The 18417-nt window shown below is 46.2% G+C and overlaps 1 protein-coding gene across 1 annotated transcript in view; it reads left to right on the top strand.

Moving 5' to 3' along the window:
* The window catches only part of LOC128699006 (putative methyltransferase DDB_G0268948), a gene marked incomplete at its 3' end in the record, with an annotated part of 108342 nt that overhangs the window by 17254 nt on the left and 72671 nt on the right, over window positions 1–18417 (top strand). Inside the window, 1 exon segment of the mRNA XM_070096786.1 lies at window positions 10625–10782. Coding sequence (XP_069952887.1) covers window positions 10625–10782 — 158 coding nt within the window.

Consider the following 18417-nt stretch of genomic DNA (forward strand, 5'->3'; position numbering starts at 1 on the left):
CACTGCAGCATCATGGGATCTTGTTACAAAGAATTCTTCAACACTTGTTCAACCTTTGGACGAAGACCTACTTCGACTAGTGGATGTTACCACTATGACCCCGCCTCCACCTGCTTCACGTCACCTCACTACAGTATATAAGCCACGTCTACGACCCTATGCTGTACATTCTACAGGATTGATGGACTGAACACATCAACTCCAGGTTGAGGGACTGATTACCTCATTCTCCTCCTCTCCTTACGCCTTCCTCTTTGTATTGGACTGATGAAGCCACTGTGTGGCGAAACGTTTCCTGAATCAAGATTCCCATATGCTGCATAAGTGTCTCAATCTTCAACTTGTCGGTTTTTCAAACCATTCATCACAACTGTCAGACATAAGAACATAAGAACATAAGAAAGGAGGCACACTGCAGCAGGCCTGTTGGCCCATACTAGGCAGGGCCTTTACAATTCATCCCACTAACAAACATTTGACCAACCCAATTTTCAATGCCACCCAAGAAACAAGCTCCGATGTGCAAGTCCCTCTCAAATCCAACCCCTCCCACTCATGTACTTATCCAACCTAAATTTGAAACTACCCAAAGTCCTAGCCTCAATAACCCAACTAGGTAGACTTTTCCACTCATCAACTACCCTATTTCCAAACCAATACTTTCCTATGTCCTTTCTAAATCTAAACTTATCTAATTTAAATCCATTACTGCGGGTTCTCTCTTGGAGAGACATCCTCAAGACCTTATTAATATCCCCTTTATTAATACCTATCTTCCACTTATACACTTCGATCAGGTCTTCCCTCATTCTTCGTCTAACAAGTGAATGTAACTTAAGAGTCTTCAATCTTTCTTCGTAAGGAAGATTTCTAATGCTATGTATTAATTTAGTCATCCTACACTGAATGTTTTCTAACGAATTTATGTCCATTCTGTAATATGGAGACCAGAATTGAGCTGCATAATCTAGGTGAGGCCTTACTAATGATGTATAAAGCTGCAGTATGACCTCTGGACTTTTATTGCTTACACTTCTTGATATAAATCCCAGTAATCTATTTGCCTTATTACGTACGCTTAGGCATTGCTGTCTTGGTTTAAGGTTGCTGCTTACCATAACCCCCAAGTCCTTTTCGCAATCTGTATGGCTAAGTTCTACATTATTTAACTTATAAGTGCTAGGGTTATGGACACTCCCGAGCTTCAGAACCTTGCATTTATCTACATTGAACTGCATCTGCCACTTTTCTGACCAAGAGTAGAGTTTGTCTAAATCCTCCTGAAGTTCCCTAACATCTACGTTTGAATCAATTATCCTACCTATCTTCGTGTCATCGGCGAATTTGCTCATATCACTAGTAATTCCTTCATCAAGATCATTGATATATATTATAAACAACAATGGGCCCAAGACTGATCCCTGTGGAACGCCACTTGTTACTGATCCCCACTCGGATTTAACCCCATTTATGGACACTCTGCTTCCTGTCTGTGAGCCATGATTCGATCCACGAGAGCACCTTTCCCCCAATGCCATGAGCTGCTACTTTCTTCAACAGTCTTTCGTGTGGAACTCTATCAAATGCCTTACTAAAATCTAAGTAAACAATATCAAATTCTTTATCGTGGTCAACAGCCTCAAAAGCTTTACTGAAGAAAGTTAATAAATTAGTTAGAAAAGACCGGCCTCTTGTGAATCCATGCTGAGTATCCTTAATCAAGCTATGCTTATCGAGATGGCTTCTTATAATCTCAGCTATAATTGACTCTAGTAATTTGCCTACAATTGAGGTCAGGCTTATTGGGCGGTAATTTGACGGTAACGACTTGTCCCCTGTTTTAAAAATAGGAATTACATTAGCCATCTTCCACATATCAGACACTACACCTGTTTGAAGAGATAAATTAAAAATATTAGTTAATGGTTCACAGACTTCCATTTTGCATTCCTTAAGAACCCTTGAAAAAACCTCATCAGGACCCGGTGACTTATTTTGCTTCAGTCGGTCTATCTGCTTCACAACCATTTCACTAGTGACTGTGATGTTACATAATTTATCTTCTTCTGATCCACTATAAAAATTAATTACCGGAATATTATTAGTGTCTTCCTGTGTAAAAACCGAGAGAAAATAATTATTTAAAATCGAGCACATTTCATTCTCTTTGTCAGTAAGATGCCCATAGTTATTTTTAAGGGGACCTATCTTATCTCTGACTTTTGTTCTATAGACCTGGAAAAAACTTTTTGGGTTAGTTTTAGAATCCCTAGCAACTTTAATTTCATAGTCCCTTTTAGCTTTTCTTATCCCTTTTTTAATGTCCCTCTTAATGTCAATATACTGATTCATAAGATGACCCTCACCTCTTTTGATACGCCTATAAATTTTTTTCTTATGCCCTAGTAGATATTTCAGCCTATTATTCATCCATTTTGGGTCATTTCTATTTGATCTAATTTCCTTATAAGGGATAAACGTTCTTTGAGCAGCATGTATTGTGTTCAGAAAACTGTCATATTGATAGCTCTCTTCGCTACCCCAGTCAACAGATGATAAGTGTTCTCTAAGCCCATCGTAATCTGCTAAGCGAAAATCTGGGACTGTTACTGAGTTATCCCTACTATCATACTTCCATTCAATTCTAAATGTAATTGATTTGTGGTCGCTAGCACCCAGTTCCTCTGACACTTCTAAATTATTAACAAGGGATTCATTGTTTGCCAGAACTAAGTCAAGCAGGTTATTACCCCTTGTAGGTTCTGTCACAAACTGCTTATGAAAACAATCCTCAACTACTTCTAAGAAATCGTATGATTCTAAATTCCCAGTCAAGAAATTCCAATCAATATGACTAAAGTTAAAGTCTCCTAGAATTACTACATTATCGTGCCGTGTGGCCCTAACAATTTCCTCCCATAGTAGTCTCCCCTGGTCCCTATCTAAATTTGGGGGACGGTATATCACACCTAAAATTAATTTTTCATGCCCCTCTGAAAATTCTATCCAAACAGACTCTGTGTGTGTTACTTCAGACTTAATACCCGTTTTTATGCAACAGTTCAAGTGATCTCGGACATACAATGCCACCCCACCCCCCTTCCCGATACTTCTATCTACTTGGAACAATTTAAAACCCTGAATGTGACATTCTGCAGGCATGTCCCGACTTTTTGAATTAAACCACGTCTCAGTAATGGCAAATACATCTATGTTACCTGCACTAGCAACTAGTCTCAACTCGTCCATCTTATTCCTAGCACTGCGACTATTTGTGTAATAAATATTTAATGACCCTCCTCTCTCATTACCCTTCCTGCTCCTTTCTGTTATTCCACTAAACCTATTACTGTCCTTGTCAATTAGTGCCACTGGCTTTCCAACATCCACCTCATTTTGCCTATTACTAGTTCTCCTAGTACTCATATTACTACCCTGCGACTTCACAGTTTTCCCGCCAAAACCCATACCACTAACTATTCCTAGTTTAAAGACCTAACAGCTCCCTCCACTGCGTTGGCCAGTGCTCCCACCCCACACCTAGATAAGTGAACCCCATCCCTGGCATACATGTCATTTCTGCCATAGAAGAGGTCCCAGTTGTCAATGAATGTTACCGCATTTTCCTTACAGTATTTGTCCAGCCAGCAATTGACACCAATTGCTCTGGACAACCATTCATTTCCAACTCCTCTCCTTGGCAAAATGCCACATATAACAGGTTTCCCACCCTTCCTCCTAATTATCTCTATTGCTGACCTATACCTGCTAATCAGGTCCTCACTCCTACGTCTGCCAACATCGTTGCCTCCAGCACTGAGACAGATAATAGGATTGCTCCCATTACCTCTCATGATGTCATCCAGACGGCTAACAATATCCTTCATCCCAGCCCCAGGAAAACACACTCTCTGCCTCCTACTCCTATCCTTCAAGCAGAATGCCCTATCCATGTACCTAATCTGGCTATCCTCAACAACAACAATGTTTTTACCTTCCTTGGCGTCGTCCGTCGTGATGCTCCGAGTAGTCGACTCACATTCGCCAGGTAGCATTACACCACTTGTAGAATTCGTCAAGACGTTCTCGATGGTCTTCCTTGGGGTTTCTAGGGATGTCTTACTCACGTCTGCCAATGCTTCTTTGGTGCTCGTTGTGGCATTCCCAGTAGAACACTCACATTCGTCAGGTAGCACCGAGAATGAGTTGGAAGTTTCCACGGTAGTCTTCTGGTTTCTCGTTGTTTCTGCCTCTCCAACCGTTTTCTTGATCTTCAGCTTGGTTCCATGTTGCCCGGCCACTGACCAAGCTCCCCTCTTAATCTGGGGACTCACAACAGGAGGATTACTACGAATCCTCTTGTTCTCATCCGTTAATTGCCGTATCTCCATCTTAGCAACTCTGAGCTCTTCTCTCAGCTGCTGGTAAAGCTGCTCAAGAGAGGGCATCCTGGTTCAAATTCACAGAGAGCACACAAACAGGTCTTCACAGAGCTAAGTACACGTCACCACTGCAGCATCATGGGATCTTGTTACAAAGAATTCTTCAACACTTGTTCAACCTTTGGACGAAGACCTACTTCGACTAGTGGATTTTACCACTATGACCCCGCCTCCACCTGCTTCACGTCACCTCACTACAGTATATAAGCCACGTCTACGACCCTATGCTGTACATTCTACAAGATTGATGGACTGAACACATCGACTCCAGGTTGAGGGACTGATTACCTCATTCTCCTCCTCTCCTTACGCCTTCCTCTTTGTATTGGACTGATGAAGCCACTGTGTGGCGAAACGTTTCCTGAATAAAGATTCCCATATGCTGCATAAGTGTCTCAATCTTCAACTTGTCGGTTTTTCAAACCATTCATCACAACTGTCAGACACTGCAGCATCATGGGATCTTGTTACAAAGAATTCTTCAACACTTGTTCAACCTTTGGACGAAGACCTACTTCGACTAGTGGATGTTACCACTATGACCCCGCCTCCACCTGCTTCACGTCACCTCACTACAGTATATAAGCCACGTCTACGACCCTATGCTGTACATTCTACAAGATTGATGGACTGAACACATCGACTCCAGGTTGAGGGACTGATTACCTCATTCTCCTCCTCTCCTTACGCCTTCCTCTTTGTATTGGACTGATGAAGCCACTGTGTGGCGAAACGTTTCCTGAATAAAGATTCCCATATGCTGCATAAGTGTCTCAATCTTCAACTTGTCGGTTTTTCAAACCATTCATCACAACTGTCAGACACTGCAGCATCATGGGATCTTGTTACAAAGAATTCTTCAACACTTGTTCAACCTTTGGACGAAAACCTACTTCGACTAGTGGATGTTACCACTATGACCCCGCCTCCACCTGCTTCACGTCACCTCACTACAGTATATAAGCCACGTCTACGACCCTATGCTGTACATTCTACAAGATTGATGGACTGAACACATCGACTCCAGGTTGAGGGACTGATTACCTCATTCTCCTCCTCTCCTTACGCCTTCCTCTTTGTATTGGACTGATGAAGCCACTGTGTGGCGAAACGTTTCTTCAATAAAGATTCCCATGTGTTGCATAAGTGTCTCAATTCTTCAACTTGTCGGTTTTCAAAACCATTCATCACAACTGTCAGACACTGCAACATCATGGAATCTTGGTACAAAGACTTCAACGCTTGCCCAAACCTTTGGACGATGACATACTTACATTAGTGGCAGGTCCCACTAAGATCCCGCCTCCTCCTGCTTCAACTCATCTCACCGCAGTATATAAGCCACCTCTCTGGCCCTATGCTGCACTTACTACAAGAGTGATGGACTGAACACATCGAATCCAGGTTGAGGGACTGATTACCTCATTCTCCTCCTCTCCTTACGCCTTCCTCTTTGTATTGGACTGATGAAGCCACTGTGTGGCGAAACGTTTCTTCAATAAAAATTCCCATGTGTTGCATAAGTGTCTCAATTCTTCAACTTGTCGGTTTTCAAAACCATTCATCACAACTGTCAGACACTGCAACATCATGGAATCTTGGTACAAAGACTTCAACGCTTGCCCAAACCTTTGGACGATGACATACTTACATTAGTGGCAGGTCCCACTAAGATCCCGCCTCCTCCTGCTTCAACTCATCTCACCGCAGTATATAAGCCACCTCTCTGGCCCTATGCTGCACTTACTACAAGAGTGATGGACTGAACACATCGAATCCAGGTTGAGGGACTGATTACCTCATACTTCTACTCTCCTTACCCATTTCTACTTTGTATTGGACTGATGAAGCCACTGTGTGGCGAAACGTTTCTTCAATAAAGATTCCCATGTGTTGCATAAGTGTCTCAACATTTCACTAGTGACTGTGATGTTACATAATTTATCTTCTTCTGGCCCACTATAAAAATTAATTACTGGAATATTATTAGTGTCTTCCTGTGTAAAAACCGAGAGAAAATAATTATTTAAAATCGAGCACATTTCATTCTCTTTGTCAGTAAGATGCCCATAGTTATTTTTAAGGGGACCTATCTTATCTCTGACTTTTGTTCTATATACCTGGAAAAAACTTTTTGGGTTAATTTTAGAATCCCTAGCAACTTTAATTTCGTAGTCCCTTTTAGCTTTTCTTATCCCCTTTTTAATGTTCCTCTTAATATCAATATACTGATTCATAAGATGACCCTCACCTCTTTTGATACGCCTATAAATTCCTTTCTTATGCCCTAGTAGATATTTGAGCCTATTATTCATCCATTTTGGGTCATTTCTGTTTGATCTAATTTCTTTATAAGGGATAAACGTTCTTTGAGCAGCATGTATGGAGTTCAGAAAGCTGTCATATTGATAGCTCTCTTTGTTACCCCAGTCAACAGATAAGTGTTCTCTAAGCCCATCGCAATCTGCTAAGCGAAAATCTGGGACCGTTACTGAGTTATCCCTACTCTCATACTTCCATTCAATGCTAAATATAATTGATTTGTGGTCGCTTGCACCCAGTTCCTCTGAAACTTCTAAATTATTTACAAGGGATTCATTGTTTGCCAGAACTAAGTCAAGCAGGTTATTACCCCTTGTAGGTTTTGTCACAAACTGCTTCAAAAAACAATCCTGAACTGCTTCTAAGAAGTCGTATGATTCTAAATTCCCAGTCAAGAAATTCCAATCAATATGACTCAAGTTAAAGTCTCCTAGAATTACTACATTATCGTGCCTTGTGGCCCTAACAATTTCCTCCCATAGTAGTCTCCCCTGGTCCCTATCTAAATTTGGGGGACGGTATATCACACCTAAAATTAATTTTTCATGCCCCTCTGAAAATTCTATCCAGACTCTGTATGTGTTACTTCAGACTTAATACCCGTTTTTATGCAACAGTTCAAGCGATCTCGGACATACAATGCCACGCCACCCCCCTTCCCGATACTTCTATCTACTTGGAACAATTTAAAACCCTGAATGTGACATTCTGCAGGCATGTCCCAACTTTTTGAATTAAACCACGTCTCAGTAATGGCAAATACATCTATGTTACCTGCACTAGCAACTAGTCTCAACTCGTCCATTTTATTCCTAGCACTGCGACTATTTGTGTAATAAATATTTAAAGACCCTCCTCTCTCTTTACCCTTCCTGCTCCTTTCTGTTATTCCACTAAACCTATTACTGTCCTTGTCAACTAGTGCCACTGGCTTTCCAATATCCACCTCATTTTGCCTATTACTAGTTCTCCTAGTACTCATATTACTACCCTGTGACTTCACAGTTTTCCCGCCAAAACCCATACCACTAACTATTCCTAGTTTAAAGACCTAACAGCTCCCTCCACTGCGTTGGCCAGTGCTCCCACCCCACACCTAGATAAGTGAACCCCATCCCTGGCATACATGTCATTTCTGCCATAGAAGAGGTCCCAGTTGTCAATGAATGTTACTGCATTTTCCTTACAGTATTTGTCCAGCCAGCAATTGACACCAATTGCTCTGGACAACCCTTCATTTCCAACTCCTCTCCTTGGCAAAATGCCACATATGACAGGTTTCCCACCCTTCCTCATAATTATCTCTATTGCTGACCTATACCTGCTAATCAGGTCCTCACTCCTACGTCTGCCAACATCGTTGCCTCCAGCACTGAGACAGATAATAGGATTGCTCCCATTACCTCTCATGATGTCATCCTGACGGCTAACAATATCCTTCATCCCAGCCCCAGGAAAACACATTCTCTGCCTCCTACTCCTATCCTTCAAGCAGAATGCCCTATCCATGTACCTAATCTGGCTATCCCCAACAACAACAATGTTTTTACCTTCCTTGGCGTCGTCCGTCGTGATGCTCCGAGTAGTCGACTCATTCGCCAGGTAGCATTACACCACTTGTAGAATTCGTCAAGACGTTCTCGATGGTCTTCCTTGGGGTTTCTAGGGATGTCTTACTCACGTCTGCCAATCCTTCTTTGGTGCTCGTTGTGGCATTCCCAGTAGAACACTCACATTCGTCAGGTAGCACCGAGAATGGGTTGGAAGTTTCCACGGTAGTCTTCCGGTTTCTCGTTGTTTCTGCCTCTCCAACCGTTTTCTTGATCTTCAGCTTGGTTCCATGTTGCCCGGCCACTGACCAAGCTCCCCTCTTAACCTGGGGACTCACAACAGAAGGATTACTTCGAATCCTCTTGTTCTCCTCCGTTAATCGCCGTATCTCCATCTTAGCAACTCTGAGCTCTTCTCTCAGCTGCTGGTAAAGTTGCTCAAGAGAGGGCATCCTGGTTCAGCATTGAAAATTGGGTTGGGCAAATGTTTTGTTAGTGGGATGAATTGTAAAGAACCTGCCAAGTATGGGCCAACAGGCCTCCTGCAGTGTTCCTCCTTTCTTATGTTCTTGTGTTAAGTTGAGATCGGCCTTGACATGTTCAGGCAGCATCATCTACTCTCTCATAACCTTGATATGTTCAGGCAGCATCATCTACTCTCTCATAACTTTGATATGTTCAGGCAGCATCATCTACTCTCTGATAACCTTGACATGTTCAGGCAGCATCTACTCTCTCATAACTTTGACATGTTCAGGCAGCATCATCTACTCTCTCATAACTTTGACATGTTCAGGCAGCATCATCTACTCTCTCATAACTTTGACATGTTCAGGCAGCATCATCTACTCTCTCATAACCTTGACATGTTCAGGCAGCATCATCTACTCTCTCATAACTTTGATATGTTCAGGCAGCATCATCTACTCTCTCATAACCTTGACATGTTCAGGCAGCATCATCTACTCTCTCATAACCTTGACATGTTCAGGCAGCATCTACTCTCTCATAACCTTGACATGTTCAGGCATCCTCATCTACTCTCTCATAACCTTGACATGTTCAGGCAGCATCTACTCTCTCATAACCTTGACATGTTCAGGCAGCCTCATCTACTCTCTCATAACCTTGACATGTTCAGGCAGCCTCATCTACTCTCTCATAACCTTGACATGTTCAGGCAGCATCATCTACTTTCTCATAACCTTGACATGTTCAGGCAGCATCATCTACTTTCTCATAACCTTGACATGTTTAGGCAGCATCATCTACTCTCTCATAACCTTGACATGTTCAGGCAGCATCATCTACTTTCTCATAACCTTGACATGTTCAGGCAGCATCGTCTACTCTCTCATAACCTTGACATGTTTAGGCAGCATCATCTACTCTCTCATAACCTTGACATGTTCAGGCAGCATCATCTACTCTCTCATAACCTTGACATGTTCAGGCAGCATCGTCTACTCTTTCATAACCTTGACATGTTCAGGCAGCATCATCTACTCTCTCATAACCTTGACATGTTTAGGCAGCATCATCTACTCTCTCATAACCTTGACATGTTCAGGCAGCATCATCTACTTTCTCATAACCTTGACATGTTCATGCAGCATCTACTCTCTCGTAACCTTGACATGTTCAGGCAGCATCATCTACTCTCTCATAACCTTGACATGTTCAGGCAGCATCATCTACTCTCTCATAACCTTGACATGTTCAGGCAGCATCATCTACTTTCTCATAACCTTGACATGTTCATGCAGCATCTACTCTCTCGTAACCTTGACATGTTTAGGCAGCATCATCTACTCTCTCGTAACCTTGACATGTTTAGGCAGCATCATCTACTCTCTCATAACCTTGACATGTTCAGGCAGCATCATCTACTCTCTCATAACCTTGACATGTTCAGACAGCATCATCTACTCTCTCGTAACCTTGACAAAATTCGCAAAGATATATTCTAGACACTGATGATATTTTTGCAAACACTATTTAACTTCAGCTGCCTTACCATATCTTAAATTTTAAGCATTTGCAGTTGTTGCAATTCATCATCCAGGTTTACACGTTGTTCTGGACCAGATTCAAGACGAGTCTCAGTTTTGTTCTTCGTGATTTATATATTTTTTTTTTTTTTTGGGGGGGGGGGGTTAGTGCAGAGTACAATATAATCTACATGATGTGGGTTGTGGCTCAGGTCACAACACTAACATTGTTAACTTCTCACAGGTGGAGCCGCTACAGCTGTGTGTGGACCTGGGTTGTGGCTCAGGTCACAACACTAACATTGTTAACTTCTCACAGGTGGAGCCATTACAGCTGTGTGTGGACGTGGGTTGTGGCTCAGGGCAGAACACTAACATGTACACCAACTACTTTCAGCAAGTTATTGGTGTTGATGTTAGTCAGGAACAGGTGCAACTTGCTACTAAGAACTGTACACACCACAATGTCATCTTCAAGTTAGTACCTCTGATATTGTGTAGAAATGTTCTTTTCACAGTTGCAAAATCCTAGAAGCTAGAACAAATGTGTCCTGTATAAGAAACTAACATGAATAGAAAGAATTAATTTGTCAAATCCACCTCTTTGGGAAACTAAATTACCAAAATTACATCATATATTTGGAACAAGTTTATTAAAGAATAAAAAGACATAATACTGTAACTGGAACAATGCACAAATTACCCGTAACGTCGTCACAATGCACAAATTACCCGTAACGTCGTCACAATGCACAAATTACCCGTAACGTCGTCACAATGCACAAACTACCCGTAACGTCGTCACCGGCTTCAATTTCCTATGTGCTGGGTATGTGGGTAATAAGCTTATTAATTTTAGTCTTAATACAATTTTGTTAAATAAGGAATTAGAGTACACTGGCTAATGAAAAAACAATATGAAGGCAATTAATTTAATATGTTTATTATGCACCCCATACCCATCCTGTGGGCGGTAGTCAAAAGATTACAGAGGTACATAATGGGTCCAGGGACTGGGCCTCAAAGTTTTGGTAGCTGAGCAGTCTGGTTTATTTGAGAGACTTATTACTGAGCAGTTAAATCATAGAATTGTATTGTTTCTTGTGTCCTACCACTCACATAATTTGGGAACTGCTTATTTCATTAAATTATTTAATAATAGCGGTGAAGAACAGATGCCGTATCTCTTAGGCATGTGAAGAAATACGATTAGATTATATGCAGTATTTTGCAAATATAAAATTTGCCTTAAGATCAGTTATCGAGGTGACTAACATCTTGATGAACAGTAAAATAACACTGACACCTGCTTGCTGACCTGTAGTGTGTGGCCAGGGTCTGGTGTTATGCTTGCTGACCTGGAGTGTGTGGCCAGGGTCTGGTGTTATGCTTGCTGACCTGGAGTGTGTGGCCAGGGTCTGGTGTTATGCTTGCTGACCTGGAGTGTGTGGCCAGGGTCTGGTGTTATGCTTGCTGACCTGGAGTGTGTGGCCAGGGTCTGGTGTTATGCTTGCTGACCTGGAGTGTGTGGCCAGGGTCTGGTGTTATGTTTGATGACCTGTGGAGTGTGTGGCCAGGGTCTGGTGTTATGCTTGCTGACCTGGAGTGTGTGGCCAGGGTCTGGTGTTATGCTTGCTGACCTGGAGTGTGTGGCCAGGGTCTGGTGTTATGCTTGCTGACCTGGAGTGTGTGGCCAGGGTCTGGTGTTATGCTTGCTCACCTGGTGTTAGTGTGTCGCCAGGGTCTGGTGTTATGCTTGCTGACCTGGAGTGTGTGGCCAGGGTCTGGTGTTATGCTTGCTGACCTGGAGTGTGTGGCCAGGGTCTGGTGTTATGCTTGCTGACCTGGAGTGTGTGGCCAGGGTCTGGTGTTATGCTTGCTGACCTGTAGTGTGTGGCCAGGGTCTGGTGTTATGCTTGCTGACCTGGAGTGTGTGGCCAGGGTCTGGTGTTATGCTTGCTGACCTGGAGTGTGTGGCCAGGGTCTGGTGTTATGCTTGCTGACCTGTAGTGTGTGGCCAGGGTCTGGTGTTATGCTTGCTGACCTGGAGTGTGTGGCCAGGGTCTGGTGTTATGCTTGCTGACCTGGAGTGTGTGGCCAGGGTCTGGTGTTATGCTTGCTGACCTGGAGTGTGTGGCCAGGGTCTGGTGTTATGCTTGCTGACCTGGAGTGTGTGGCCAGGGTCTGGTGTTATGCTTGCTGACCTGGAGTGTGTGGCCAGGGTCTGGTGTTATGCTTGCTGACCTGGAGTGTGTGGCCAGGGTCTGGTGTTATGCTTGCTGACCTGGAGTGTGTGGCCAGGGTCTGGTGTTATGCTTGCTGACCTGGAGTGTGTGGCCAGGGTCTGGTGTTATGCTTGCTGACCTGGAGTGTGTGGCCAGGGTCTGGTGTTATGCTTGCTGACCTGGAGTGTGTGGCCAGGGTCTGGTGTTATGCTTGCTGACCTGGAGTGTGTGGCCAGGGTCTGGTGTTATGCTTGCTGACCTGGAGTGTGTGGCCAGGGTCTGGTGTTATGCTTGCTGACCTGGAGTGTGTGGCCAGGGTCTGGTGTTATGCTTGCTGACCTGGAGTGTGTGGCCAGGGTCTGGTGTTATGCTTGCTGACCTGGAGTGTGTGGCCAGGGTCTGGTGTTATGCTTGCTGACCTGGAGTGTGTGGCCAGGGTCTGGTGTTATGCTTGCTGACCTGGAGTGTGTGGCCAGGGTCTGGTGTTATGCTTGCTGACCTGTGGAGTGTGGCCAGGGTCTGGTGTTATGCTTGCTGACCTGGAGTGTGTGGCCAGGGTCTGGTGTTATGCTTGCTGACCTGGAGTGTGTGGCCAGGGTCTGGTGTTATGCTTGCTGACCTGGAGTGTGTGGCCAGGGTCTGGTGTTATGCTTGCTGACCTGGAGTGTGTGGCAGGGTCTGGTGTTATGCTTGCTGACCTGGAGTGTGTGGCCAGGGTCTGGTGTTATGCTTGCTGACCTGGAGTGTGTGGCCAGGGTCTGGTGTTATGCTTGCTGACCTGTGGAGTGTGGCCAGGGTCTGGTGTTATGCTTGCTGACCTGGAGTGTGTGGCCAGGGTCTCGTGTTATGTTTGATGACCTGTGGAGTGTGGCCAGGGTCTGGTGTTATGCTTGCTGACCTGGAGTGTGTGGCCAGGGTCTGGTGTTATGCTTGCTGACCTGTAGTGTGTGGCCAGGGTCTGGTGTTATGCTTGCTGACCTGTAGTGTGTGGCCAGGGTCTGGTGTTATGCTTGCTGACCTGTAGTGTGTGGCCAGGGTCTGGTGTTATGCTTGCTGACCTGGAGTGTGTGGCCAGGGTCTGGTGTTATGTTTGCTGACCTGGAGTGCGTGGCCAGGGTCTGGTGTTATGTTTGATGACCTGTGGAGTGTGGCCAGGGTCTGGTGTTATGTTTGATGACCTGGGGAGTGTGGCCAGGGTCTGGTGTTATGCTTGCTGACCTGGAGTGTGTGGCCAGGGTCTGGTGTTATGTTTGATGACCTGTGGAGTGTGGCCAGGGTCTGGTGTTATGTTTGATGACCTGGGGAGTGTGGCCAGGGTCTGGTGTTATGCTTGCTGACCTGTAGTGTGTGGCCAGGGTCTGGTGTTATGCTTGCTGACCTGGAGTGTGTGGCCAGGGTCTGGTGTTATGTTTGCTGACCTGGAGTGTGTGGCCAGGGTCTGGTGTTATGTTTGATGACCTGTGGAGTGTGGCCAGGGTCTGATGTTATGTTTGATGACCTGGGGAGTGTGGCCAGGGTCTGGTGTTATGCTTGCTGACCTGTAGTGTGTGGCCAGGGTCTGGTGTTATGTTTGATGACCTGGGGAGTGTGGCCAGGGTCTGGTGTTATGCTTGCTGACCTGGAGTGTGTGGCCAGGGTCTGGTGTTATGCTTGCTGACCTGGAGTGTGTGGCCAGTGTCTGGTGTTATGTTTGCTGACCTGGAGTGTGTGGCCAGGGTCTGGTGTTATGTTTGCTGACCTGGGGAGTGTGGCCAGGGTCTGGTGTTATGCTTGATGACCTGGGGAGTGTGGCCAGGGTCTGGTGTTATGCTTGCTGACCTGTAGTGTGTGGCCAGGGTCTGGTGTTATGTTTGATGACCTGGGGAGTGTGGCCAGGGTCTGGTGTTATGTTTGATGACCTGGGGAGTGTGGCCAGGGTCTGGTGTTATGCTTGATGACCTGGGGAGTGTGGCCAGGGTCTGGTGTTATGCTTGCTGACCTGTAGTGTGTGGCCAGGGTCTGGTGTTATGTTTGATGACCTGGGGAGTGTGGCCAGGGTCTGGTGTTATGTTTGATGACCTGGGGAGTGTGGCCAGGGTCTGGTGTTATGTTTGATGACCTGGGGAGTGTGGCCAGGGTCTGGTGTTATGTTTGATGACCTGGGGAGTGTGGCCAGGGTCTGGTGTTATGTTTGATGACCTGGTGTGTGTGGCCAGGGTCTGGTGTTATGTTTGATGACCTTGAGTGTGTGGCCAGGGTCTGGTGTTATGTTTGATGACCTGTGGAGTGTGGCCAGGGTCTGGTGTTATGCTTGCTGACCTGGAGTGTGTGGCCAGGGTCTGGTGTTATGTTTGATGACCTGTGGAGTGTGGCCAGGGTCTGGTGTTATGTTTGATGACCTGGGGAGTGTGGCCAGGGTCTGGTGTTATGCTTGCTGACCTGTAGTGTGTGGCCAGGGTCTGGTGTTATGTTTGCTGACCTGGGGAGTGTGGCCAGGGTCTGGTGTTATGCTTGATGACCTGGGGAGTGTGGCCAGGGTCTGGTGTTATGCTTGATGACCTGGGGAGTGTGGCCAGGGTCTGGTGTTATGCTTGATGACCTGGGGAATGTGGCCAAGGTCTGGTGTTATGCTTGATGACCTGGGGAATGTGGCCAGGGTCTGGTGTTATGCTTGATGACCTGGGGAATGTGGCCAAGGTCTGGTGTTATGCTTGATGACCTGGGGAATGTGGCCAAGGTCTGGTGTTATGCTTGATGACCTGGGGAATGTGGCCAGGGTCTGGTGTTATGCTTGCTGACCTGGAGTGTGTGGCCAGGGTCTGGTGTTATGCTTGCTGACCTGGAGTGTGTGGCCAGGGTCTGGTGTTATGTTTGATGACCTGTGGAGTGTGGCCAGGGTCTGGTGTTATGTTTGATGACCTGGGGAGTGTGGCCAGGGTCTGGTGTTATGCTTGCTGACCTGTAGTGTGTGGCCAGGGTCTGGTGTTATGTTTGATGACTTGGGGAGTGTGGCCAGGGTCTGGTGTTATGTTTGATGACCTGGGGAGTGTGGCCAGGGTCTGGTGTTATGCTTGCTGACCTGTAGTGTGTGGCCAGGGTCTGGTGTTATGTTTGATGACCTGGGGAGTGTGGCCAGGGTCTGGTGTTATGCTTGATGACCTGGGGAGTGTGGCCAAGGTCTGGTGTTATGTTTGCTGACCTGGGGAGTGTGGCCAGGGTCTTGTGTTATGTTTGATGACCTGGGGAGTGTGGCCAGGGTCTGGTGTTATGTTTGATGACCTGGGGAGTGTGGCCAGGGTCTGGTGTTATGTTTGATGACCTGTGGAGTGTGGCCAGGGTCTGGTGTTATGCTTGCTGACCTGGAGTGTGTGGCCAGGGTCTCGTGTTATGTTTGATGACCTGTGGAGTGTGGCCAGGGTCTGGTGTTATGCTTGCTGACCTGGAGTGTGTGGCCAGGGTCTGGTGTTATGTTTGATGACCTGTGGAGTGTGGCCAGGGTCTGGTGTTATGTTTGCTGACCTGAGGAGTGTGGCCAGGGTCTGGTGTTATGTTTGATGACCTGTGGAGTGTGGCCAGGGTCTGGTGTTATGTTTGATGACCTGTGGAGTGTGGCCAGGGTCTGGTGTTATGTTTGCTGACCTGGGGAGTGTGGCCAGGGTCTGGTGTTATGTTTGCTGACCTGGGGAGTGTGGCCAGGGTCTGGTGTTATGTTTGCTGACCTGGGGAGTGTGGCCAGGGTCTGGTGTTATGCTTGCTGACCTGTAGTGTGTGGCCAGGGTCTGGTGTTATGTTTGATGACCTGTGGAGTGTGGCCAGGGTTTGGTGTTATGTTTGCTGACCTGGGGAGTGTGGCCAGGGTCTGGTGTTATGTTTGATGACCTGTGGAGTGTGGCCAGGGTCTGGTGTTATGTTTGCTGACCTGGGGAGTGTGGCCAGGGTCTGGTGTTATGTTTGCTGACCTGGGGAGTGTGGCCAGGGTCTGGTGTTATGTTTGCTGACCTGGGGAGTGTGGCCAGGGTCTGGTGTTATGTTTGCTGACCTGGGAAGTGTGGCCAGGGTCTGGTGTTATGTTTGCTGACCTGGGGAGTGTGGCCAGGGTCTGGTGTTATGTTTGCTGACCTGGGGAGTGTGGCCAGGGTCTGGTGTTATGCTTGATGACCTGGGGAGTGTGGCCAAGGTCTGGTGTTATGTTTGCTGACCTGGGTAGTGTGGCCAGGGTCTGGTGTTATGCTTGATGACCTGGGGAGTGTGGCCAGGGTCTGGTGTTATGCTTGATGACCTGGGGAGTGTGACCAGGGTCTGGTGTTATGTTTGCTGACATGGGGAGTGTGGCCAGGGTCTGGCGTTATGCTTGATGACCTGGGGACTGTGGCCAGGGTCTGGTGTTATGCTTGATGACCTGGGGAGTGTGGCCACGGTCTGGTGTTATGTTTGCTGACCTGGGGAGTGTGGCCAGGGTCTGGTGTTATGGTTGATGACCTGGGGAGCGTGGCCAGGGTCTGGTGTTATGTTTGCTGACCTGGGTAGTGTGGCCAAGGTCTGGTGTTATGCTTGATGACCTGGGGAGTGTGGCCAGGGTCTGGTGTTATGTTTGCTGACCTGGAGAGTGTGGCCAGGGTCTGGTGTTATGCTTGCTGACCTGGAGAGTGTGGCCAGGGTCTGGTGTTATGCTTGATGACCTGGAGAGTGTGGCCAGGGTCTGGTGTTATGTTTGCTGACCTGGAGAGTGTGGCCAGGGTCTGGTGTTATGCTTGATGACCTGTGGAGTGTGGCCAGGGTCTGGTATGTTTGCTGACCTGGGGAGTGTGGCCAGGGTCTGGTGTTATGCTTGATGACCTGGAGAGTGTGGCCAGGGTCTGGTATTATGCTTGATGACCTGGGGAGTGTGGCCAGGGTCTGGTGTTATGTTTGCTGATCTGGGGAGTGTGACCAGGGTCTGGTGTTATACTTGATGACCTGGGGAGTGTGGCCAGGGTCTGGTGTTATGCTTGCTGACCTGGAGAGTGTGACCAGGGTCTGGTGTTATACTTGATGACCTGGGGAGTGTGGCCAATGTCTGGTGTTATGCTTGATGACCTGGGGAGTGTGGCCAAGGTCTGGTGTTATGCTTGATGACCTGGAGTGTGTGGCCAGGGTCTGGTGTTATGCTTGCTGACCTGGAGAGTGTGACCAGGGTCTGGTGTTATACTTGATGACCTGGGGAGTGTGGCCAGGGTCTGGTGTTATGCTTAATGACCTGGGGAATGTGGCCAAGGTCTGGTGTTATGCTTCTGAATCTCGCTGAGGCTGACTTACTCTAAAAGACCAATGTATTATCTCGCCCTACTCTCTCACGACACTTTTAGACATACTGAAACATAGCAGCGTCCTTATTCACTCAAAGTGCCAACTATTGACCATCACCGTTATGAACATAAGAACGGATATTGCTGAATGTTCGTGATAATAAGGTAATGCTTTCAACATCTTGCTTTCCCATGATCAGAAATATTTAGGGTAACTAGATGTTTTTCGGTCGCTGCGCGAACTGAGAAAGGCATCCCTGTGTTGCAGAACCCGAGCCCCCTGTATGCGACAGGAATATTGCAGTATGTGGCATGTTTCTAAGATAATTTGGTATTAGAAGTAAAGATCTCGTGGTTATCAGAAGTCATTCACAAGTCTGTCATGGAAACTAATTTCTTAGGTTTTATAATAAAATAGTAAATTACGACCTACACAGCCCAAAATTAATTCAAACGTTTTCCCTAAGATCACCAGTTTTGGAAGTTTAAAGCCAGTCTGAAAAACTATTTTCAGGTTATTTCACAAATCAGTATCTCAAAATACAATAGCACCTGAAATTTGAAACTCACAAATTGTACCTTCAAGCTATTGGCGTTGAAACATTGAAGTTATGATGATGAAG

Source organism: Cherax quadricarinatus, chromosome 55 (genome assembly GCF_038502225.1).
Source record: "Cherax quadricarinatus isolate ZL_2023a chromosome 55, ASM3850222v1, whole genome shotgun sequence".
NCBI lineage: Eukaryota > Metazoa > Arthropoda > Malacostraca > Decapoda > Parastacidae > Cherax > Cherax quadricarinatus.